Consider the following 27407-nt stretch of genomic DNA (forward strand, 5'->3'; position numbering starts at 1 on the left):
CAGGTGGGCGCCGCCACAGCCGCTAGCCGCTAGCCGCTATCATGGCTGTGATTGTGATGTTGGTGCCTTTTTGAGAATATTGGACAAATAATGTCTTGCTGTGGTAATAAAAGTACTAACAGAACGTCCAAGAAGTCAGTGCTCCAGTTTTTCAGTTTTTATTTTTTATAATATTTCAGTCAACCAGCAGTTAGCAGAAAGACAAGTACACAGTTTATAACTTGTTAATACAATCTGCTCATTTTTGCGAGCTAACTGTTACCATTTGGGATTCAGCTTGATTAAGCCCGCTAATTTGGTTTTAATTAATCTATTTTCATCATTCATGTGTTCAGATTATGAATTATCAACATTATCAAAGTACCTTTCTCCATTCATCAACCAGCTAACTCACCACATGGCACACTGGACATTGTAAGTATTTGACAAATGAATACATTTATTTGTCAAATAATGGGATTATGACTGCTTATGAAATGGTAAAAATGTTTTTATCTATCTCAAGATGACATGTTAGATACAGCCTGAGCAAAAACAACACATTTTTCCATTTTATTCTCATAATTTGTTAATTCCTTGCCCGAGACATAGAATATATTCAGTGTAAATTGTTTTGTAGTTCTTTGTTTTTGTACTCTTGCCAGATAGATGTAGTATTTGTTCCCTTTTGGGAAGCTACATATGGTAAAATAATAGTCACAGGGGCATAATCAAACTTTGATAGCCAGCCTTTTAGTGAGCAGACGTGGGAGCTGCAAAGCACTGGCTGGAGGAAAAGGTAATGAAATCAGATGGATGGATGGGAATACTGCCTGGCTGGATGGCTCCGGTGCCCCACAGTCCTCCTGAATGATGGCTTCGAAAAAATGGAGTCAGCAATACTTCCAGTGAATCAAACGAACTGCCTAAGATGGAGCCATTCTCAACTTCCAGGCGTCAGAGGTAGATAGAGAGGAGAAGTTAAAACAAACTACACCCTGTCGGGTTGTGACAGCGATGGCTGCTTAGTCGAAGGACAAACTGAAGAGGTTCATTGGTCAGCTTTCAAACCGCCGGCTTTTGCTGGGTGGCATGGTTCATTGGCAGACGAAGTAATGAGGTGAATGGCAGCTTTAGAGGACTCAGTGGTCATTTGCTTTCTGGTACATTATCTCGACCAACTGACCGGTTTGTTTTTCTGGCTTGTTTCCTGTCTGTTTTCTCGGGACGATGCAGGACTCTCATTTCCCCACCACACCTGAGATTCTCTCTACCGCATCCACTTCTCATGCACCTGATCCGCTGTGAACCACACCGGCAAAATGCAATGTTCCTCTTGGTCAGATGATGGCATCCGGTTTGCCATTCATCTAGGCGTGAAATAGCCTGAGGAAACTGCTGCTCTATGACAGTGCTGAGTTCCAGGGGTATCAACGCTGGGGGGACTTCAATTGGATTTGACACAGTTCTGAACATTCAATCTCACTCCTTCTTGCGTTTCATGTCTATCTCCTGTTAAAAAACTCATTATTTTGTCCATTGGTCACGGGCTATGCTCAGTCAAGAGCCGCTTCACTCAAGGCTTTGGTTGTGACCTGAGAAAATCCACAAGCGGGGGCAAAGATAAACCAAGACTCTTTCTGGCCTTTGGCTTTTCCCCTGGAGCCTTCGGAGCAGTGCGTGACTTTCTCAAATGATAGGAATCGCATTTCCTGTATAAGGAGAGATGCAGCGCTGAATCTCATTATTTAGCCCATGCCAGTTGCCCATACTGTGATATTCTACAGACTATATGACACTCAAACCATTTTAAAACATAATGACAGGATGTACAAAACATGCACTTTTAATCAATAATGTCCGATCAAATATATTTACATAGTAAAGATGTGCAGGATCGTAATGAGATGATTAACCTGATCAAATAGGGACAATTTTAAATAAAACAGTAATAGAATGTGTGCATTTGTAAGCAAGTTCTCAGTTGTTTCCAGTGTGCAAACAGCAGAGTAAACAAATGAGCCATAGTATCACATTTCTGTCGGATTAGAAAAACAACAACTAAATGTTTTTTGATCTTCTGATCCAAACAAAGGCTTTGAAATATGAGGTCGTCTAACTTTGGTGTGGTTGATTAGCTAAGGTTTGGTTGATTAGCTTTCCGAACAGACAAGGGCAGCTTCCCAACGTCACGTCTGACCGAGAGCATTGTCTCTGCAGAAAGAGGGGACATTCAACGCCACTTGATAATAATCGCTATGACAGGAGCAGTCATGCTGCCAACTTCAATAACATATTGCCTGCCTCCCTGACAGGATGGAGTTGAAGGCATGTAGCAGACATACATACAGCGATGCGCCCACGCCCTCCTGAGACCGAGCTGGGGACGTTTTCTTACACAGCACCTCATGCATACATGCACATTGAATCCCCGGCGACCTCACAGATTGTCTGGGTTGATAATGTCAACGCATTGAGCACATTTGTATTTTAGCTGAAATCTGAAGTTAAATTTTGCGACTCAAACTTTTCTCATGTTCGGAAATCACTCTTGTTTTTAATGATCAAAGAATCAAAGCTTACTTGCAATAAAGGCAGCCCAGTGTGAAATATGAACATGGTGTGGAAACAGGTTTCAGTCCGTTTCATGCCCTCTTTCACTTCCCCTCAACACTTGGTAATACGTAGGCACCATATGTCAAGCACGTGGCCACTTGCTGAGTCAGGGTCAGAGATTTCTTTCTTCCATTTTACTCGTCTCAAAGTTAATGTTTTTTTTTTACTGGGTTTTTGTTCAGATGCCTGAAATGAGGTCTGTATTGTAGAGATTTTAACATTTAACATAAAATATGTTGAAGCTTTTAATGGTCTTTAATAAAAAGGTGGCCTTGTTGTGTGTACTCATGCGATCGTGGGCGTAGTTTGTTTATAGCCTAACGCTAATTCTTCTGGCATCGAAGCTTTAAAAATCCAAAAAAGTGGTGTTCATTTGTGCAGATTATCTTGCAGAACAAAACGTGTAATTATCATAAACTTGTGTTTGCCAGAGAGCTTATTTATGCATTGAATTAAAATCCAATGGAAAAATCAGATTGGTTTCTTGTCGAGGGAACCAGTGCGTCTCTAACTTCTGGGTTTGGCTTGCAAAAATACATCAACCATGCATGGCTCTATCATAAACATCAATTATGGCCTCATTCCGTTTAGGTGAGCCAGGGCCCTGGTATTGTGTGTGCTGACTCACTGCATGACACACTGGATAGAATGAGACAATAATGAATAAGACCTGTGTCTACCCTGCTATGTCAAAATGACTGCTGTGAAAATGGTCTATTACTAAAAGATTATACAGTATATTACTTCATATTCCATCACGCATTGTGCAGAAAAGATGAAAGATTGTAAATAAGCCCATTGAATGTACATAATTGTTCTCTCAGCTCTTGAAGAGTCAGGTCCACTTCATGTCTTCTGCATTCTCAAAGGATTTCCTATGTGGAGGAAAAACAATCAGGCCGACATTAAAAATCATTACACCTCTCTCACAGACATGGAGGACATTTATCTGCCAAACACCGGTGTAGGTGCGTGTCTTGGTGTAGTTGCAGGCTGCTGGTGTTGTGCATGCTGGCTCTACGCCATACTGTGACAGATCAATTGAACCACAGCTATCGTTAATGTTATTTGTTACTCCTGTGCTTTTACTGCACTGACAAATCAAAATATCTGCTGCTGTGATATCTCGATCCACAGCAAAACACACACACACACACACACACACACACACACACACACACACACACACACACACTGAGCTGATACAGCACCTTATGGCTGAAATATGGAGACTTGTCACAAGAGTAAGTCTTTACATTACAGCAATCATTTGGTGGTAAATTCTAGTGCCAGGAAACTAGCGACTGTGGGGAACAAGCTCCAGCCTTAAACTGATGGTTGCTGGATTTCAATTATGTCTGCTCCGCCCCTACAAAGTATATGTTCTGATAATATCCTCATTTTTATTGTTTGTTATTTGGACTACTCATTTCTGAGCGTAGAAGAAAAGCTGTGTTGTGTTTCTGGTTAAGACTGGAAGACATACTTGTGTGTGAAGACAGGACACACCGCATGCAGGTGATATTTTATTCAGATGCAAAAAAAAAAGGCATTCCTTGAGATTCAGAAGTACATTTTATTTCATAAACAATGATTAACAGTACAATTTCTATACGGATTTTGTTACAGAATGTTCATAAAGTAGAAATGATCGTCGATAGATTACAGGAAATGCCATTTACAAGTCATGATTGTGTCACAAGTCATGAAAGCAAGCGAATGAAAAAAATGAAAAATGAAATGATTCATGGACATCGTTAAATACATTTGGTTAAAATGTACCATCAAGAGTATATTCTGTATGAGTTGCCTGCTGCAAAATGTGTCTCAGTGCCAATTGTCCCTTTTTGTTCCAGAAAATCTTCGTTCATTTTTTATCATCTCATATCGTGAATAAATATCATTTATTAATAATAAAATTACTGTTGCTAAGCCCGTCAAGCTTGTGCTCAATTTCAAACAAATGTAGATAAAAGCAGGCTTCTCATATTTTAGATGTTACCAGCTGTAGTTAGCTAGATAATGAAGCTAATTTTAGTCCCACAAGTTGTTTGGAAACACCTTCTCTTGCTGGCTTTTTAATGTGTTCACCAGCCGACTCGTAAAAAGGGGAATCTTGTAAATGGAGATGTGAACTTCATGGCTAGCTACATGATGTTGTGCTGAAAGACCGAGGCTAAAGCTGCATTTCTCCTAGGCAAAACATCTGTATCCTCACCAGTTGATGATGCATGGAAGAACAAAAAAAAGCATTGTTCTAGGACTAAGTAGCTCTTACTTACTTATCACAGCCAAAAATGCATTACACGGCATAAAAAAGTGAATTGCAATACAGCACGTGACACGCAATGCCGCATACTAGCCAAACTCAGCTGCTGTTTTGGTAATATTTCAATCTTAGACAATTTGGCCACATGTTTATACACAGTGTTCTGTTGTGGCAGCTGGCTACTTGAAAGACTGAAAATAATAATTATTCTTTCAAAATTGACATAAAGCAGCGATACCAAATATAAATGGATAAAAATAGGCATGTATGTACAAAAAAATAAACAAAACAGTCAAAGTTAAACAAAATTTAAGATTTTTCACGTAGCATTCTGATTGGTATACATCTCTTCAGTTAACAAGGCAGATTCAATATGACAAAAGTTATATTTAAGAGCACGATAACTGGTCCACCGTGATCATCGGAAATCCTTTTCTGGCAAAGTCATGATTTCATATTCATAAAAAAAAGCAACAGAATACTTACACTATTTTACATGGGAGATTTATACAATCATGTTCATCTTCACGCATCGTACAAAAAAATACTGGTACACAGAATATCGAGTAGAGCTTCTGTGAAGGCAACTGGCAAGTATAGCGCACAGCACAACACGTAAGCACAAGCAATTCTAAAGGTTACAACAGATTTACAATCCTGCTTGGCTCACTTGTTTAAGAGGAGAAATGACTCCATTAAAACCCATACCTGGTGTAATGGCTGTTAAGCTGTAGTTAATCATACACTTGTAGGACCACATGTCGCACTATATGCCACAATAGCATGCTCTTTGCGCCGTGCAAACAGGCTAATGCACCGTCTTTGCTGTTTCAGCGGATCCACAGTTCAGCACAAGGATCCAGTGTGACAAACACAGCTGGCCTTCCTTCTGTACATTCAGAAGTTAATCAAATTCAGCAGAGAGGACACACAGTGCTCTACTGTTTGTCTACACAATGATAAGTCCAGTAAAAGGGTAAACACTTTTTAGAGAGACAACATGAAAGAACAGAAAAGAATGAAGGCCGAAGGGGCAGTAAATAACAACAAAAGTTTAGGTGGGTTGAGAGGAGAGAGCGCAGACGTATGTCAACACAGTCAGGCTTCATGAAGTGACCAAAGCCAGCATGGCGCTGTGCAGATCAATATATGGGGAACGGTGTTGATAGGGTGGAATCCATACAGAAGTCGGATATATGAAGCACAGTTGGAGCTGTAAAATACTTTGAATAACACTTCCTGTCCACTTCTCCTGCAGTGACATCCATAAATCCACATGTACTGACACTGTCCTCTCACACACGTATGAACAATTCAAAAACGAAAATTTCTGGTGGAAAAGTGACATATTGGAGGGAAGTCATATAAACTCTGCAAATAAGACAATTAATTGATTAATTCTTTTACAACCAAGAGAATCTCAGATAGGCTTCGATCAATGTGGCAGCAAAACAACATCATAAAAGTGTCTCGTTTGAGTGTCTTTTATAGATCTGTCTACACGTCTGTCTTTGTTTACTGCACTCTTTATTGTTATCGTAATAATAATAATGAAAACTAAAAGTTGTAATAGCGTTAATGCACAATTTAGTGCCAAAGCTTCTTCCTTCAGGAGGAGTCCTGTAATGACGCTTGGTTTTCTGTTTGAGTCTTGACCCATTTCTGTATCAGTTTCAGAGTAAAAGCCATGCAGTTAACAGTAACACTGATGCAGCGCTGCAGTTAAGATGGAAAACCATTGTTTAAATGCTCTGTGCTATCGAGTCTCAGTCATGTCCGGGATTGTTTGTATCTACGTGTCATTTGTGTTTGTGTGCTCAGAGCCCTGTGGTGACCTGCGTGACCTCTGAGTTGAGATCGTCGTTGGCAACGCCGCCACAACAGCGAGAATCCACCGACGACCCCTCCAAGGCTAGTCATACCTGCAGGGAAGAGAGACAGTTTGTTTATGTTACCTGATATGCAATATATTTATATCTACCCTTACGTGAATGTCTGTTCACCGCCATTCACCTAAAATGAAGATTGATACCACTCTGATGCCTGAACGGTACATTTGAAGCTAAGTCTTAGCTTAGCACGAGGACCGGAAACTCGGGGGAAACAACTAGCTTTGCTTTGTCCAAAAGTTTAAAATAAGTCTGCTTACATGCTCACAAAGAAACAATGTGTGGTTTTATGGCAGGCTACGTGCCTGACTATTTCTCGGCCAGGCAAAGTGACTTATTTGCAGTCTGGCAACCTCACAACCTCATGGTGACGACAAGACTTATGCTAAGCTAAGCTAAGCAGCTGCTGGTTGAAGCACCATATTTACTGTACAGAAAAGAGAGTTGATCCTCTCACTTGAAGCAAATAAGCGTCTATCCAAACGTGTTGATCAATTCATTCCCAGATAGATGTGCTCGTATGTATACACACAGACAATATCTACCTGTTGATTGGACCTATCTCCTGTGTTGGCACTGTTGTGTTCGCGCTGTGGGAGCTTGCGGCTAGTGACTCCGGTCCGAGACGAGTTCTGGATCTCCAACACTGAGGGACTCGGGGTGCAGAACTCACGGAAACAGCGCTTGAAGTTCTCATCCAGGTAGCCATAAAGAACCGGGTTCAGACTGCTGCATGAGACAAAAAGAAGGTTACAGTTTTAACCATAAAAAATCTGCAATGTAATGTTACCTTTATTTACATTATAACGTGGGGTGTGAAAACTACAAGTCAACTTAAATCATTGTATAAAACCATGAACCAACAAATGTGCATTGTCAAAAATTCTACAAAATTTTACAAATCTGTAAAACACAGGTTTTTGTGTGTGTAAAGAGCATCCTGTCATCAACACTTGGACTAATAGTTTCAATATGACAGTGAATATATTTGTCGAAGGCTGATGCGTCGAGCGAACCTGTTGGTGTATCCAAGGGCAATGCAGAAGTGCCAGGTGATAGTCTGCAGCGTGGAGTTGGGGATATTGATCAGAGCTGTGATGATGACAAAGATGTGGATCGGTGTCCAGCATACGATGAAGACGGCAACCACCACCAGGACCATGCGGGTGATTCGACGCAGGTTCCTGTCCTTCTCCTGTGTGTGTGTGTGTGTGTGTGTGTGTGTGTGTGTGTGTGTGTGTGTGTGTGTGTGTGTGTGTGTGTGAAGGAGGTAGACGGTTTAGTGTTGGGGGATGAGTGGGAGTACATGATGAGTGAGATGAGATAGGCAGAAAAGGCGAGGTAGGGAAGATATAGCGACCGAGGAGGGACAAAGGAGAGTGGAGGATGAGAGAAATGATGGGAGAGAAGATGGTTAGAGGGGGATGAGAGGAGACGTAAAGGGGGGAGGATCAAAAGGCAGAGAGAAATGTAAAAGGATGATGGAAAGGAAGGAAAGTGGTCAAAAAAGACATGAAGAGACATGAGTATAGGAACAAATCATATCTGGTACCACTTACATTTTCCATTTGTATCAACAGAAAATAATACACCTTCATTAGAATACACATTTCTTTCGGAGCCAGCCTTTGGTACATTTTCTCAAAATATTGTTGGGTCTTTTCGTTTATTACTGCAATGAATTCAAACTGAGCCACAACCTCAGGCTTAAGTTGTTTTTCACTAATTGCTTTCTCCTGAGAGCAATGAGTGCACCGTATTTGCATGCAAGCTCTGGGCAGCTTTGTATTTTGCTTCATTACTCTGAAAGATAAATCAATTAGTTATTGTGTAAATAGCGCAGGCCACGTAGTTGGTACACCCAAACAGTTAAGATTTCTCAAAATGATCACGATAGCTTGCATTCTAAAATCTCCATTTGGATCTAATTAAAAGCCTACACAGAATTACTCACTGTATTCTCTTTTATTGGCTCAAGTGTGTTAACGAAAAAGAGATTTTTCTTCACCTGGGAGCCCGACAGCATCCGCACACTCTTCAGCCGGAGGATCATGAGGCCGTAGCAGACGGTGATGATGAGGACGGGCATGATGAAGGCAAAGATGAACACGCAGATCTTCAGCAGGGTGTCCCAGTACCAGGAGGGGTGGGGGAATATTAGCTTGCAGTCAACAATGCTGGAGGCTGTGCAGGGTGAGGAGATATATAATCACAGATGAACACAGATGCAAACAGTCATTACTTCCACACGAGAAACTTCTCAATTAGTTGTTGGTATCAACTCTTATTTTCACTTGTCTAGCTCTTTTGAAACATCTGTGATTCCTTCCTCTAAAATGTGTTTCCTTCATGTGGTTGTACACAATGTATTCAGGGTTGCAACTAATATTTTTCATTTTTGAGGAGTCAATTATTTCTATTCAATACATTATATAATAATAATAATCTACAACTATCATTTCCTGTCATCCCTCTACTATTAATCTCTAATAAAGACATAAAAATGCCCATAAAAAACCCACTGTCAAGTCTGAAAACTATGTTTTGTGATGCTAAAGCAACATCTTTTAGTACCATGCAAACTGCACGACGTCAATGAACCTGTATTACTCCCTATCTTCCAATCACAGCAGGTCACATTTCAACTATTTCAGTGGCGGTTTTCTCTCCATTACCTCTGCAATTACACAGAGGTGAAGCCTGGCTTCGCAGGTAGCCTCTTGACTATGCAGACAGTTATATTAGTCACCAGCGAGGCATATAGCAATTAATTGTTGTTTTGTGCAACTACACAGAAAAACTTAAGCAACTCTTTTGGGTTGCCTCTTTTTTATAGAACCTGCTGGAGTACATCATTGCTTTTTAAAGCTGGAATGCAGTGAATGAACTCAGTGTTTTTTTTCCTGTTTTGCGCTTCTATTTTTTTAGCGAGACCTTGTAGAACTCATTGTCTACCAAGGACAGAAAAATAAATAAGCACTGTTATGTATGGATGCTACTTGAGAGTTGGATGCAACGTTTTTAGCTGATTGTTTTCTGTTATTTGCACTAAAAATGTTGGGATTAGCGTCAAGACAATTTCCTAGAAGCTAATCTATTTATCGGGTTTGTCATAAAGGATATACAGTCTAGTTATTCATCAGATCCTGAATATTTAAAGGGTCTCTTATGCAAAGTCCAAACACATTCCCCCTTGCAGTGTAGGTATAATAATGCTTGTGTGTGCACATGCTTACGAGTGACAGCGGTGGAGGCCATGAACATTACAGGCAACCCGATGGCCGAGGAGAGAATCCAGTTGCAGACGTTGACAATCTTGGCGTTACGCGGTGTCCTGAAGTCCAGCGCTTTGACTGGGTGGCACACAGCGACGTAGCGGTCAATGCTCATGGTGGTGAGTGTGAAGATAGAGGTGAACATGTTGTAGTAGTCGATGGACATCACCATCTTGCACAGCATGTCTCCAAACGGCCAGGTCCCCATCAGGTAGTTGACGCTCTGGAATGGTAGCGTGCTGGTGACCAAGGCGTCGGCCAGAGCGAGGTTGAAGATGTAGATGTTGGTGGCGGTCTTCATTTTAGTGTATCTGCACAGAAACCATGGAGTGGTCGCAGTTATTTTGAGTCAACGCTAGAAAAAGTTGAGCGCTCATGTGGAAATAAAAGTACAATTCAATTCTGACTGTTAACAAATGTAAGTTATGCGTTCTATAAGCGACGTTTGTTGTGACACAGAACATGGCAAAACTAAGAAAATAAGTATTTTTGATATTCATTTGAGGTATTGATGATAGAGGAAGGCCTCCTCTCTGACTTATACCACCCAAACTCCAAAATATACCTGGTACACTGGTGTGCAAATATCAGTCAATAAATCATCACAAGCAAAATGTTAAAGTTACTTGATGTTATCTTTATGTCTCTGACTCACTGGAGCAGCACTCAGAAAGCTGCAATAAAGACGTTCAAACAGAAGATGGAAATACAAGGACACAAGTATAGTGCCAAGAAATTATTGAAATGTTTCTGCACAAGAACAGCCTCAATCATTCAACACCTACCTTTCAAGCAACATTAGCAGAACTTGAATACACAGCTGAAATTCCCCTGTTACGCCAGGTATGTTGCAATCAGAGCAGAATGTGCCCCATGAGCTGGGCTGAACCCAGCGTTCGTATCCCCAGGATGTTTTTGTGAATAATTCAGGCCCCTTGCCTCAGCGACCAGCTCATTTTGAAATAGCAACCGTCTAGTTTAATCAGTTCTAATGACTCAGTTTGTCCACAGGAGTAAAGTCCCAGATTCCTTGAGGTTTTAGAAGATATCTAAAATAAATGACTTTGGGCTGTTTTAAGTTGACCATACTGACTGAATGGATAAATAACAAATACGCCTTTTCTCAAGTAAACCTGCTTCTCAATCTCCAGCAGCTTTTAGTTAGTATCTGATGTCCTTTCCATTATTCTAATAGAATATTGGGCAAAGAAAAGAGGTAGTTCATAGAGTGTGGAGGATTGAAATGGCTCGACTGTTTAGAGCTCTTATCAGCAAAGAAATATGCGAAGCCTTTTAGCTGTCCATGAGGTCAGGGAGAACATTACTGATCACTAACTCTCTATGGTTTTGTTTAGTTAATACGATCAACGAAATAGATGTACTCATTTATTACTTTTAGACTCGTCTTGCCTCATATTTATGTTGCAGCCTTTGAGCCGGGCTGTAACCGACTCCATGCTGGTGTTAATGTCGACATTTCTTCCCAAATTTATAAAAATCAGCATTTTGAAAATGGCTCAAATAGCAATCTACTGTTTTAAGGCAGCCCCGACCATGTGAACCCAAGTCTTAGATAGAGTCGACTAGGATGATCTACGTCATTATATAAATTGTTAACCTTTTCCGTAACAACTGTGTAGCATTACAATCACAGCACAACGCTGTTCTCTCCTTTCTGTGTCCTGGAAATTAAGATAGCCCGGTCCGTCACGTGATGCTAAAGTTGGACGGAGGGCCGTTGGGCGGGGTTAAAGGAAACGCTACTGCGCTTGCGGATGTGGAAGATCCCCGTACGATCCGGGTATTTTCATCTGAATTCTGGTCAAACCTTTTTTGAGAAAGGGACCACAGGGTGTTATTGTTTCGTCATACGAAAGTGGGTGTGGTTTATTTTTGTTTTAAAGGTATGCAGTGGGTGGACTTAGGTTAGCTAAGTTACATTCTAAATTCTACTCTCACGTATCAATTTTGCACTAAAGATGTTCAGATTTGAATGTTTTCCTATATACGGGACAGTTAGATGAGATGATTGATACCACTCTTCTATCTGTTCATTGAATGTGAAGCTACAACGAGCAGCTGGTTTAGCTTAAAAGAAACTTGAAACTAGAACAGTTAGCCTGGCTCTTTTAAATGGTAACAAAATCAACCAACCAGCACCTCTAAAGCTCATTTGTTTAACAAAAACAGGTGTGAAAATGACAAAAGAACTGTAAATTTAACTTGTCACAGGTTAATTAGAGAACTTGAGACGTGCTGTAGCCTTATATATATATCAAACAGCTAAGGAACTGGTCTCTATTCATGCCCAAAATGTCAAATTTAAGGCATAACAGTGATGATATTGCCGGTGCCCTATTCCACGTAAAGGCTACCTATACACATATCCCTGCTATAATGTTGTTAACTTAATCTGGATACACAAAGTGACAGTGATACATAACACCTCCTTGCCTTTGCTTTATTAAACCACTACTGTCATTCTACCTGAGAAGTAATTTACTGTTATTTTGTTGCAGTACTCTCCTCAATAATCCCAAATCCTCTTAACCGCAGATGACAGTGAGTTCATTACATTTTGATTAACTTTAACACTGACAGATTAGTGTGTTTGTTATTTCAGGCTTTATTTGAACGGGGACCGAGACACCTTGAGATGCAGTGAAAGCTGTCACCCTACACTGAGTAGTGTGCCGGTGGTGGAGGTAATTTCCGATGATACAATAGCTTGTGTCTTGTGTTTCTCCTGTGCCTGTCTGAGGCTTACGCGTATCAACATTTAATGGCCTCATGGTGTCTGAAAAACTGAATAAGGTGTTTAATTAATGAGTTTTCAGCTTTAATTAATTTTTCAACCTTGAGGTCTTTGACTACATACTGTTGCAAGATTTCTTCATCGCTTTCTGAAACCTGATGTATTTCTAAATATACAGTGGAATTAATAATTAAAGAGGACATTTTTTAATTAGATTCTGGTTGGCATATTATTATATTATTGGATTGGACTGTCCCTGCTGATAGTAACATTAGTCAATAAAAAGCTGTCAGCTACAGTTGTCCATAAACCAGTAGTTTGCTTCTAGGCTTAGGAGGTATTACGGTATACCAGGGTGCCGAAGTACAGTTTAAGTGTGGGCAATCTCGGAAAGCATTGACTGTAGTTCTGACGACAGATAAGTCGCGGGGGTAGAGGGATATATTTCTGGAGTTCCGGTGTAGCCAGCGTATATCTGGGCCAAGACTTCCTTGGCTGTGCGCTGCTCATTGTTTACAGTCCGATGAGCAACTTGAGATGCGAGAATGGAGTTGGAGATGAGACACAATGCGGACAACAGGATTGTTTCCCAAGTAGGCGCTCTACAATCTAATGTTGAACCAATAGAAAGTGAAATCTTCTTCAAGCGATAGCTGGTAAGTTCCGAGATCACCTTTTGGCCAAAGCGTTCTGATTATTTTGCTGTCCACACGGACTGTTTACCTGCATTCAACCAAAGCCTGCTCGAACGTGATTAGTCACTATTTAGACTACGAATGGAAACCAGATTGCTTTCTCAGCTAACATCTTATTCCGTTACCTACAGATTCTACATTTGACTAAAGGAACTGTTTATAGAGGTAGAAGCAGAACTGATAAGCATAAAATATCATGCTTTAGTGGAAATGCACGGATAATGAAAGAAATGATTTGTGCTTTGCTTGAATTACTTGTGTTGTGTTAATTGGCAACACAGAGTTGCGTGGTTGACACAATATTACTTTTTCATTTTTATGGCAGGAGCAATCATTTGATAAGTATCATTAATAAAGCAGATACATATCTCCTGTGGATGGTGTCTCATTTTGAAAGAAAACTGCTGATGAGAAAATGACATCGTTTCATTATATTTCAGTAAACAGGCCACAAATAGAAATGTTTACAGCAAATGTTCAGCCGATAATTATTGACGGGAAGAGAAAGTGACATTGAAGCCAAAGAGACACAAGACAGAAGTAACCAACTCCACAAAGTACATCTTCATTAAGCTTTGTTTGTGAGTAAACACCACTTGAAAACAGAAATTGCTCAATCTGCCTCCAAACTACCTTGATTTGATGGTTTCCTGGACCACTGAAGCGCAGAGGCGGCAGATAGATGTGCAGTAATGGACCTTAAAACCACCCAAAACAGTGAAATCATGTATAATTCATAGCCTTCCATCAACCCATTAGCCGTGATTCCCACCTGGGGGAGTTAGATGCCTTATCATTCCCTCTGTTGCTCATCCATCTTTATTTCTGCATAAATGAACAAAAAATACAAAGCATTTGATAATGATAGTAAATAATCCCTGTGGAAAGACTGATAAGAAACTGGTTTTACAAACTCATCACAAGTGCTCCCAGCCGAGAGAGACAGAAACATCCGCCTAATCTAGACTGTTCCGATGCATTATTCATACAAATCATTTGAAAACAGTGTTCATTTCCTAATTTTAGCTACATAAAAAGTAGGGCAGTTGAGAATTGGTTGTTTTAATGTGCACAAATTCAAGAGAGCTTAATGCGGCCATTTTGGCAAAAGATTTAATTATGAGAAAAAACCTTTTACCCCTACCCTGATTGAAAACCTAATAATATCTTCTGAGGACACTTTATGACAAATTATTGAAAAGAAAATTACATTTACCTCTAGCCTGGCTCCCCAATGAGCCTCATCTGTTGCTCAGACTGTAATGTGGAAACACAGAAACAGCATAGATGGTCATTAATATTCAAAATTAGATTTTCAATCAAGTTTTGGGCCCTCGAGCGATGTTGATCAGAATGGAATTTTCTATGGCGATAAGTTTAGGGCAGCATTTCTTGACATTGGCGGTACGTCAGGTCAGATAACGTCAGGGGGTCCTGCAGCAATATCTTTGAAAAGGGGGCATTGAGGTGTTCTTTTTGACAATTTTAACAGAATGGAATTGCTGTTACCACCATCATGCTTTTATCTGAACATTTTCTATGGAACAGTGCTCTCCTCTGAGCTGTAGCTCTGTCGCTGCGTTTACTGCTTAACAGCTCGGGGAAGCAGCTTTGAGCTGCGCTTTATTGGAGATGATGAAGTTCAAAACTGTGGAACTAAGCCAGTGACATTCATGGTTAATCAGAAGTGTTTCGCATTAGTTTTGCAGTACACAGCCACTTACTAAAACTTGCAGGGAGTCCCCCACGGAACATAATGCACAGCAGACTATAGGGTAGGTAGATTTTTCTTGACATTTTCTGACTTTATTCTCAATATTACAAATGATAACGACTTGAGAAATGTTTTGATATGTGCAGAAGGTTTTGTGCAAGATCAGAAACTTTGCTGAAACACATTCGAGCTATTAAATTCCAGGGGTTTAAAAGTGAATTAAAATACATGAATGTATCATTGAGGTGAATAGAGAAGATGTTACTTCCCCCAAACAAAAGAGGAGGAAATGTTTTGTGACTCAGCGGGGAGAAGGAAGGATTTATCTTTATATTTTTAATACCTGCTGCCTGAATATTGTTTTCCTTTACATAAATAATGACATTCCCACCATAAATTGATACAAATACAACTCCCCAGAATGCAGGAAATGAAATGATTGAAGTTCATAATCCCCTTCCCTTATTTGAAATGAAACCTACATCTTCAAAGTGGCTTTCTGATCAATAACAAAACCGAATTAATGAGGTGATGATTCACAAGGCATTCTCGTTCCCTGTGAGACTAATGATAATGATATTTGAACTGTCCGGTTTAATTAAATCTTTTATCTTGCATTCAATTACATGCTTTTTAAATAATATAACAGAATTCTAATGAACATTAATATTCAGGCTAGACAATTAGCCTACATTTTAATTGATGGGGACTTAATAAGGAATTAGAAAAGTGACCTTTTGATGATGGTTTATCAAGTTTAATGTAATCTTCTACAAGTAAATATATGATTTACCATCCACTATTTATCTTGATATTTTTGAGCCTGCCCAAACCATCTAAAGAAGATGACACAGAAGGAACTCTGAGATGTGATTTTTGGTGTTGACGCTGTAAGAAGCAGAAGAGCAATTGATTTAATTTGTCGCGGTCTTGCTTTGTGTTACAACCCTTTTAGACCTGTGCAATTAGTGTAATATTGTTGTGTTTTCACTTTGATGTTCAATTTCTCCCTAGATATGTTTACTCGGCACAGACCCTTGAGATAAGTTCAAAAGGAAATAAATATTGATCTTGGACTCTTAGCTTCAAGAACATGCGTACACTTAACTGGGAATCTGAATGGCCACCTGCACAAAATCCTCAGTACTGTCCATCTGGATATATTTATTATAACAGTCAGTGTAATGTGCGTATACTGCTTGTAGGTATATATATATATTCACATACAAAAGTTAAACTAAATACATGTTGCATGTATGTGTTGTGCTGAAGGTTTGCTCGAGCATTTGGTTGTTTTTTAGTGTTCATATGTTCTCTTCACGCCCACTCTCTGATGCTGTCTAATGGGTTCAACATCAGCCTCTGTATATCACCTCCACTCCACACATAACTCAGGGGCCACAGCCCCGAAAGGAGAATGTCAAACCTTCAAAATCATAATTCAGTTTTAGTTTGATTTAGTTAACCGCCCAGTAATAAAACATGAAAGCAAAGTGATTAGGAAAAAAAGAGCTGAGGCTATCAATTTGTGTTGAATGAGACAGAAAAAAAACACTGGATCAGGATTTGTTATACATCACATCTAATGACCTGCTCATCGTTAGTGGATTTCAAATGAAAAAAAGTGATCTGGCGCTGTGTTTATTGTGTGAAATTGATAATTTTGGAATGCTAACAGATATTAAGAGACGAGTAACATGGCGGGACATTTAAAGCTACCCCATAAACACAAGTGGGAGCTTTGTTTATTTATATTTGGAAGAAACTTGTAGTCACTGTTTCAACAAATATCAAGCAGAAACCCACGCACTTGTGGTCAACAAGCAGCAGCTGATTAATTTTCATGGCCCCTGTTACATGGCAAGATAAACATAATTCATCATCGGTCTGCGGTGCTCGCCAGAGTAGGTACGGCGCTGTGTATGATTCATGGGCTCCTGCTGGGTGCAGATAAACCATTGGTGCCTGGGTGCAGGAACAGAGGCTGCTCATGTGAACAAACATCTGTAGGCCTCTGGCTCCGACCATTAACTCTGTGGGGAGCATGATGGATGCGAATGCGTGCATGTCTGATTGCTGGGCACGTGTTTCTAGGATTTGTGTTTTTACTGCATGTATGCAAATCAAGGTTCTCTATCACATCGATGATCATGTAAAATCCAACATTACCTTGAACAAGTGCTGCTTATTGATTTGCAACATAACCGACGATGACCTCATTCACCCAGAGATATCAAAGGCATAGTCACTATGGTATGAAAAGTGTTGCAAAAGTTAATATTATCTTGATGTATATATAGGCTATAATTGTATCACTTACCCCAAACATGTGATTATGTCTAATTATAATACATACATTAGGGGGTTGTAGTAACCGCAGTCTGACAGAAAACCAGATGAAACTAGATGAACAGTCAGGGGATCACCAGCGTGAATAGATATCATCTGGGACCATGAATAGTCTGCTAAAGTAGATATTTTTAGCTCCAAACAGTTTTGGCACATGAGTAAAGCATTGAATAGAAATCGCAAAAGGTGGCATTAGAAGTCAATAAATAGTTTTCTTGCCAAATGGGCCTCTTCAGAAATTTCCTGACATACATAAGCCTTAAAATGTTGCCATAACTTACCATTAAATTGACGTGTTATTTGTATATTGCACTGGTCCAATTAGCAGTTTCAGAGACGTTGGTATAGCTGCGGAAAATCCTAAACAAAACACGCATTGACAAAACAACCCGCCAATATCCATCTGTGGCCATTCTGTATTTATACTAGTGTTTGTTTGCAAACACACATTTTTAGCATTTGTGGAGATTTGTGGAAAACGGAGCGGCCGCCCGCTGCAGGGACGGCTAGCGACAGCCGGGAGAAACAAGTCAGGGAGCAAAGTGGGTCATTTCTCACTGCATCCACTTTCAGTCAGACATCAGAGTTTTGTAAATCTCCAGCCACATTTCTTCATGTATATTTATTTAATTGGATTGCCCCAAAAATGGGGGCGGCAAGGCATTTTTTAGGCTGCGACGGCTTGGCGGCTGCGATTCATGATTCTACTTGCACCAAGCAGTTGAAGCGGTTCCTGGTCAAAGCATTGGCAGTTGCTAGCCTGTTAGCCATAACAAGTTAATAAACTAAATGTTCCAATTGCTATGAGTTTGTTTTAGTCATCCTGTCGTCTGGGGTCAAAAGTTGCTTTTTGCAGCTTTATGTGCGGAGAAATAAGAAAGAATATATCAGTTAAATGTATCAAAACATCCAACGAAATTTCTCAAATCTCTTTGATAACAAGAGTAACCAAGCACACCTGCTGTTTTCATTGAAGTACCAGTGATACAGTACGTGCAAAAAGGTCGGCTGGAGTGAAATAAAAATAGGAGGGTGTGGAGCCAAAAACACTAGAGCGAGTATTTTTGTGGATGGAGAGAGTGGCAACATGTTGCACTGGTTGCGACACATAAAAAAAATCAATGCAGACACAAACTACTCACAGCTGCTTTCTACATTTCATAATTATTACTTTCAGGGACATGCACGGACATTTTGAGGGGCTGTTGCTCTAATGGCTGGGTCGGGTCTTAAAAACAGGCATACTGGACTGGTTCTGGAATCAGTTTTAGGTTTGTGCTTAATACACACATTTTCTCTATTTTTCCTTCTGTAATTTGTTCTGTTTTAACACAGATTTTGATCACTTGGGATACAATTGTCACAATTTCTCTCTTGTTTTTGTAGTTTCATGGCTTTCTTTACAGTCTAATTAACGGAAGAATCACATTTTTCTTTATGTTGTGTAACAGTCTCATATTAACAGATGCCTTTAATAAGTATGTTGCTGTGTGACAAAAAACATCCAAAACAACCAGTTAAGATTTGAAAGAAATTGTGATTAAAATGTTGTTGGTCTGGAAATGATTTCATGTTATGAGGTGTTAGTGTTTTGCTAATTATTTGAAGGAATTAAAAAAACAAAACTCAAAAAGGAGCTGTAAATGGCTTTTTTAGGACACATTTGTCTGGCAATGAAAACCCAAACTTGGCCTCGTTGAGAGATGCTTGAATCTCGCATGCAAAACACTTCAAAGAGCCTCCAAATGGAAAAATCTCTAACACTGGCATAAATCCCGCACAGCACATGTATTTAACAATCACTGCATTGTGTCCTGCTCATTGGGTTTGAAAATCGCTGCCCACTTCGTTGTGATTCTATCATAAAGGTTTTCTATCACTGGAAATATGACAGAAAAGAAACACATTTAGGACAAACCCAGACCCTCTGTGATGCTGGTTATGAAAGCAGAGACCTCAAGAAGAGCTTATCAGCTTGTTGCTTAGGAACACTTTTGTTAATGTGCTGAAGACCTTTCTAAAAGTGGTCTCTTCGTGCCCTTGGCCCCGGTCTTTAATAAGTGCAACTGTTGTACACAGTTTGTTTTGCAAGCAACAACGTTCACTGTGGCGGAGGTCATCAGTTGACCTCTTTGGATTGTTTGGTTTGCTCACCCATGTGGCCCGTTGGCACCAGTAAGCCGAACTTCTTGTTGAAACCCGTGTTTTTGAAAAAGATTCTAAGACATACAGAAGACTTTAGACAGTTCGTAGGGGGGGGGGGGGGGGTGTAACAACACCGTCAAAGTGATTTGGAGAACAAATCTGCGTCACCCTCTGCCGCTTTGAAAGGCCAGCCTTCATGAAGAAGGACATGTTTAACCATACCTGTCATAGAACATAAAGAGCAGAATGGGGGTAGGTGTGTGAGTCACTCTGCAATTGACAGATGGACAAAAGAGCCGTGAGCACCCATAAATGATCAAGTAGAGAAAGAATGACTGAATCTGTCTTTTGTTCCCTCGTCTTTGGTTAATCACCGTTCCTTCGTTCTGTTTATAACTTCCTCGGTGCAGAGCAGTGGCGATCGCGCTACATTCCTCGAATACAGTAAATACCTTTTTTCCAGGGATCTCCTCAGCCTCCACAGTCAAGGTCTGTCAAATTGTGAAGGTTTTACTACCTTATGAAACAGGTCATGAATGAGTGACGTTCTCTTTCTAGGTCTCTCTGTCCTTTGTTCTATTTCCTGGATTAACCAGAGACCTCCTGTTGAATCCAGACTCCAGCAGTGTCCAGTGGTGTTAAGAGAAGCGCATTACTCACACACACACACACACACACACACACACACACACACACAGGAAGGACAGACTAATTGCCTCTCTGCTCTGTCTACTCATAATTGTTTCCCAACAACAAATGAAGGCTCTGTACCACCCTGCTGAGGGAGAAATTCAGAAGGAGCCGCATGCTGAATTCTCTTCTCGCCGAGTCTCACAGTGAGCCGTCAAACTCTTTCCTTTTTGATAAATACTCGAGTCAAGCAATTCATCTTCATTATCTGATAGTTGTATTATACCCGGGGGTGGAGGTTGAACCCTGAATACATTTTTCTCGACTCACTTGTGCAAGGTGAGCTTGTCAGTAATCTAAAGCAAACAAAGTAATTACAGCATTAAATCCACAGCAATTATCGAGCTGCCCGCTTGTTATTGACAACAGAAATCGAGGCCATGCCTTGCATGTTCAGCGCTGTGCAGCTGTTGGAAAACTGAGGTCCGAGTGCCCAGCCTCAAATGTTTACAGCCTGTGAAGAGGAAAGAGAAGGATGTGCCAAGCACTGTGGAGGAAAAACACAAAGGAATGCAACTGTGAAAGAGGCTCGGGGCTGCTGCAGGCACAAACGGCTGCTGTCGGTTCAGCCTGTTTATCTTCACACCTCTTTTGTGTTTACCTAAAGGAACTCCATATGCTGGACGCTGCTACATTGTCTATGTCTTCACAGTCACGTGACAAGAACACGCGTCTGTCATGCATGAGGATGTACTTGAAAACAAACGAAGGGTATCCACACTTTTCAAGCAACCAGCATCTTTTCAAAAGCCTGTCGTCAAAAAGACGCTTTAAAATATCGGCAGTGATCCAGAGGGTTGATTTGTATGCGATGGGAAAGAATATCAAGCATAACCAGGGACTAATTTGTGTTAATGAGGGAGAAGCCATTCTCTTTAATGCCACAAACCTCCTGTTAATTGTATTTGATCATTATAGTGTGCAAGTGTGGCTGATTTAAAGGATTGCAAGCCTCTCTTATAATAAAACTGACATGCCTGTGTGCACATTGAAAGGATTAGCCTTTTGTTTGTATAATCATCCTTCCTATACTGGCCTTAAAGAAATCCCTTTCTGAAGCGTATCAATGTGAGCGATGGGGCACACAACCGCAGTCCTGTAAAAATCCATTGTGAAGTTCAAATGAAATAAATAGGAGGCTTCCGCAGTCTGAATAACAAATGAGGTGGTTATCTTCCAGTTATTGTCTCTTTAGTATGCATTTCTCTCGTTGTGCTTCCATGCACAGTATTTTCTTGCTGAGCGCTGGCTGAAAGGAAGTTGGAACTGAAAAGAAAGACTGAGTCAGACTGTTAACTTCAGCTGAACTTTAGAAGTCATCTATGCAAGATTTACCATAGATTGTATCTCCTCCCCATCACTTACATTGAAATTGCTTTGTATACATGGGTTTGTCACTATTGTTTTAAAACGGACTGTGAAAGAATGTGAGCCTATCCTTTAAATTGAAGCTGTTTTTGTGTTCTTACAATCAGTACAAGCACTTAATGATTTTAAGATTGTTTTTTTTTTGCAGGACATTAACCTGACTGTCACATCAAAAGACTGCAGGTTAGTTTGTTTGCAACTCAGCCTGGGACTATTTTTCATGTTGCGAGCCGCCAGAAAGCCATTAGAGAGAAACATTAGTGGGGTTCTGTGACATTAGTCTCGTGAAGCAGATTGTGTTGACGCTCACCATAACATCGTATTTCACGTGACTGAGTTGGGACACATGTTTAGAAGTTGCTCTGACATCACAGAGCGGGGTCATGGAAACATTTGTGAAGAGGTAACAGAATCCAAAATGTTGTGCTGCTACAGTGCGAGTGCGGACGTTCAAAAGCCTCTTAAAACACCCAAAGTTTGCTTCGCCCGCTGAATGTGACCAACCAGGTAAAGCTGCTCTTCTAGCTGGATGGTGGATGGAGACAGGGGGGGGGGGGGAGAGGAGGGTGAAGTCCTTTTGCATTCATTATACTCAAAACGCCTCCCAGTTGTTTCCATGGTAACAGGAAGCACTCTAAACTGGCAGCATATTCGTGTGGAACCCAGCAGTTTGCTTCTCAACCGCAATTGATTTTTCCAATTGAGCACGCTGATCTCTGCTCGTCTTTGTTTGCTCCCAAGAAGTTTACGGATGTGAGCGCAGGGGTAACCAGACAAGGGACGGGGAGACAGCAAAAGGACAGGCAGATAAAGAGTGAGGGAGAAATGTTTTATGCCTTTAGGGTTAGTGTTAGGTCAGTGCTCTGACAGTGAAAGGGGGGGACAGCCCTCGTCCACCGATGTCTCGATTTAATCTCGAAAGAATGCATTCAAGGCCATGACTGTAGAGAGGGAGGAAGAGTTCAAGACTACGTTTCCATTTAGCAGTAAATATTCACTGTGTGTCATTATCTGAATGGTTGTTCCACTCTCTATCTACCGACAGACAGAGAAAAAAAATCAAAATACAGGCAGAGAAAAGAGAGAAAGACAAAGAGGTTTCTGAATGTTAAAGAACCTGATGGGTTGTGGTTCTCAGAAGAATGAGACACATTATTTAAAGGCACTCTGGTGCTCAAAAACACTACTGCTTTTGTCCACAGGGGTCGCCACAATCAACACGAAATGAAAGTAGCTTTAAATAACAAACACTACATTGCTAGGCAGCACATGGTCTTTGTGGTTATAATTTATGTTCAATTTCTCTGCTCATTCATTCTCAACACCATAATATAACCAGTCCACCTCTCTGTCCCACTACAACCAGTCAACCCCGCCTCTCTGTCCCACTGAGCTCTTCAAGATTTTCAAACACTTTGAGGTGACAACTAATTATTTTCTGCTGCAGCTCTTACTTTGTAATGGATGACATTTGAAATGTAGTGAAGTACAATACTTGAGATAAAAAAGTCAAAGTAAAGTAAAGTCACAGATTTGTAAAAAAAAACACAAACTAAAAGTGCACAAATAAAACAACAACTTTGTTATAGATTCGGGGGTAAATGTTATTCATTACTTCCATTGCAACAAAAGGAAGTGGACAACAAAAGGGAGAGCAGCGAGCAAACAGAAGTCAAATCACCTTTTGAAGCATAACTTATGCGGCAGCATCATTTAAGGATGGGATTTATGTTTGCAGCTGTCTGGCAAGGGTACGAGAGTGTTTATGATGAATGAGTTGGTATACAAGCTTGCATTATGTATTCCAAAGTAGTTTGTCTCCAAAGCAGATGATAGATGTGAGGGACTTTACTTGAGCTTGAGCTCACTCATCCTTGGATGTTTTGTGGGAACGACATACCCGCCCCTTGCCTACTCTCGACGGTGATGGAATGGTACTGACTCAACCAGCAGTGTGTGTACGTGTGCAGGCATTCATGAAATGTTTTGTGGATTTCGACTGAATGAGACTTTTAGGGAATTTTTTGAGGTTTTATGCGTTTCAAGGATATATATTCAGGATGTCAAACTGATTCAGCGGTGAAAACAGGTTAAAGAAATATAGATAAAAGCTAAAGCCTTCAGATTAAGGTGTAAAAGTGAACCACCACAGCACCTGTGATCAAGACATACTAGAAATTAATGAAATACAGAAACAACACTGTTCCTGTGAAGCCGGGTAGGTCCATACACGTTTACAATCATGAAAAAGCAAAAGCAGCATGTGTATACATTAAGTATACCTTCTAACGCTAGGTAATGATATCATGCTAATATTAGCACCACAGGTTTTTATGTAGAAATATAATACGTTTTAGAAACGTATATCTCCTTCCAACCTCTCCAGATAACGAGTATCACAATTACACAATCTTTAATGCTGACTAGCTCGAAATTCACAAAACCAGCCAAAAAATGAGGAAAATCTGAAACTATTGCATCAGAGTCTGGAGAAGTTAAAAAGAAAAAACTCTAATTCTACTGCAGTCAATCGAAGCTCTGCTCCTGGTCGAATTGTATTGATTTTTATCCTAATATATTGTTAATTCTACAGAGGCTACAATGAGGAAGGTGGTCTACAGAATAGTATGTAGTATGTATTGCTGATTTGGACATTAGGGCTCTGTGGTGCTGTTCAAACTTGATTTAGTCCCACTAGTCTGTATACTTTGACATGTTAATGCATTTTATATTATAAACTGTTCTATAATTTATTGTTCTATCATATAACATCATCATCATATACCCTTCCTTAAAAGAATTGGTAACACAGTTACATTTACTCTGACTACATTTCAACAGACCTATTTTTTACTTTCATCCGAGTACATTTTTACACAAGCATATTTTATTTTTTACGTCAGTAAAATGTATTTAAAGTAACAGCGCTTTTACCTGAGTAATGTATTCCAATACTTTCCATCAGTGGCCGAACGGGCAGACCTGCTGTAAGTATTTTTGGGTAGAAAACATTCGGCTAGATGCCTGCATTCTTTAGCAAAACAGAACTATTTGGGGAAGCACTCAGACTGAAAGGGACGATGTGTGCAGTCTGGCATATGAGCATTTGCTTGATGCTGCATCTGCTCTGGAAATGGTGGAGAAGTGAGGAGAATAATAGGTGCAACAAAGTAATGATGATATATTATAGCAGTAATAGAGAAGTAAATACAAATCGAGACATCTTCTCGCCTTTTAACTCTCTCATTTATATAATGAAGTGGTCTCGTTTCAATTCCAAAGCAATTTAAGCACCTGTCTGACGAGTTCAGCACAGCAAACCCCCCAGTCAGCCACTCTTCACTGATTCTACCAGACCTACAAAGAGGGTAATCACAAGGTGGGAAAACGAAGGTAGACCACTCTCACTTTCATCTCCATCCTCCTCAGCTCCCTCATTGCTCACCATCAATCTCTCTCCCCTCAAGCCTCCACTCCTGCAGCTATTTTCTAAGTCCATCCCTCACCTTTTCTGTCCTCCTTCTCCTCCTCCAATCGACTTGTATTACCTGAAGAGGCTCATCTACAATCACGTAGCTTCCGCTGGGGAGCACCGAATCAATACAAATGTCAGATTTTCATGTGTAATTAAAGGCACCACCTGTGAAATCCACCTCAGTGGGCTGTTATCAGCACAAAAGGTGCTATGTCTTAAGTTAATATATTTAAGTTATTCATTCCATTTGTAATAGCAGTGTACTAAACTGGGAGATTTCAGCTTATGTGAGATTTAAAAGTCTAGACCTTCCTAATACTGAGTTATTTCCACCTGAAAGTGTTTTTAGTCAATTTGTTTCTCCAAGTATAAATTAATGAGATGTCGACATGTAAGCTGAGCGAACAGATTCGGCTTGAAAGTGGCCTAGATTTAATAAGGGGGGAGGAATGGGAGACATATTGGAACACGTAGTTTAAGTCTTTTACGTTGTTATGATACGTTTTAAGGACCAAATAATACTCACCAATTTACTTGTCTTTTGTACAAAACCAGTAATGCTGGAGTTGAGTCTAAAGCAAGATATTTGGTTAACTTTCAGCACATCAGTTGCACGTGCTTGTTTTTTAAAGACATTTCCAAAACCATTCTCTAACCACTCATTTAATTTACATGCAAGTAAAATAAGCAAAGCCACAAACAAGGGAACACAAGACACTGTGAATGTGAAGACAAGCAGAATCTGACTGGATTCATGGTGCATGACGTTGTTTAGCCCTCACAAGGGGGTGATGTGCTGCATGTCGTCACATCGGTGCGATTTTCCAGTTTACTAATGGTATTGTGGATGAAACAGACAGGAACATGAATTATTCCTCTGCTGTAGCTGCTGTTGCGCAAAACTCATTTCCTCACCGTCCCCTCGCGCGGCTGGCTTTTTGCGCGCTGGAGCAACTTGCGAGGCTGGAGGCATTTTACGCACGAAAGGCAAGCTGAGCTGGCAGCCTTGTCAACACTGCATTCACATCGTCTCACACACACGCGCACGGGCACACACACACGCGCACACACACACACACACACCCTCTTAGCTACAGTATGGATGATACTGCAACAGGTTGCCATAGAGTCCTTTCTTGCGAAGGATCTGTTTAAAAAGTGCAAAAGGCCTAGCACAGTGTTTTGTAAGTACTTTGCTGTCTTACCTGACGATGATATACATGACCAGCACGTTTCCAACCAGCCCCACCACGCACACTATGGAGTAGAGAGCGGTGATAACGATCGCTATGATAACCGGGTTGGTGTCGTCGTCCGGGATGCCGGTCAGTCCGCTATCCCCGTGGCATCGCGCCTCCGTGAAGCTCGTGTTGTTGATGTTGCTGTCGGTGAAGTTCCCACAGAAACTGCCGTTGCTGAGCACGGGGAGCTGGCTCCGGTTATCCGCCAAGTTGCTTGCGCTCTCCATGGTCCTCGTTCGGTTTTTGTGCGGCGGGTGCTGCTCGCGTCTGCTCGGGTTGCCCGTCGGCGGACTCGGGTGCCTGTGATTCTCCCGCTGAGTGCTTGTCTGTGAAGCGCTGCGTTTCGTAGCGTTAAATCTCACTGTGTTGAAGAATGTAGCCGCGTGCGATGGGGTTGAGCACGAGCCTGCGCGAGTCTCCGTTTACTAAACGACCCTCGCGCGGCACAGCGAGCCTGCACAACAGAAGCGACGACGTGAAAATGAAGAGTTCGCTCCCTTCATTCCTTCCTCGGTTCCTTCCTCTCTTGTTTCCTTTTTTCTCCTTCTTTTTTTTTCTTCCTATACCTCCTTAGCTTCCTTTTGCTCACATTTGTTTAAGCCTTCATTTTCCCTTTCTTGATATTTTGTTTATCTCATCCTTCATTTTCTCGTCCTCTTTCTTTTTAAAAAATCCCTTGTTCCTTTCCTTCTTTCCTTGTTCCTCCTGTCCTGTTTTTTTTTGAAAGGACAGCTTTTCAAAGTGCTTTACATTAATAACACGTGACACACACACACACACACACACACACACACACACACACACACACACACACACACACACACACACACACACACACTACGCCATCTGAACCTAAATTAAATTATAATAAAATATACATTTGAACATCAGATACTTTGTACCATCAGATTCTCCATTAAATGTCCTGGAAGAGTAAATCAGTACAT

The 27407-nt window shown here is 40.7% G+C and overlaps 1 protein-coding gene across 1 annotated transcript; it reads right to left on the reverse strand.

Annotated features, from left to right (window-relative positions):
* Nucleotides 1-6780: 6780 nt before the first annotated feature.
* On the reverse strand, nt 6781-26687 carry oprm1 (opioid receptor, mu 1; the record flags this gene model as incomplete). The annotated part of the gene is made up of 6 exons (XM_079168355.1): nt 6781-6786; nt 7299-7482; nt 7770-7948; nt 8762-8937; nt 9990-10339; nt 26425-26687. 6 exons carry the CDS (start codon nt 26685-26687, stop codon nt 6781-6783), a joined length of 1158 nt encoding a protein of 385 aa, XP_079024481.1.
* Between the last annotated feature and the right edge of the window lie 720 nt (nt 26688-27407).

Source organism: Pholis gunnellus, assembly GCF_910591455.1.
Source record: "Pholis gunnellus genome assembly, chromosome: 11".
NCBI lineage: Eukaryota > Metazoa > Chordata > Actinopteri > Perciformes > Pholidae > Pholis > Pholis gunnellus.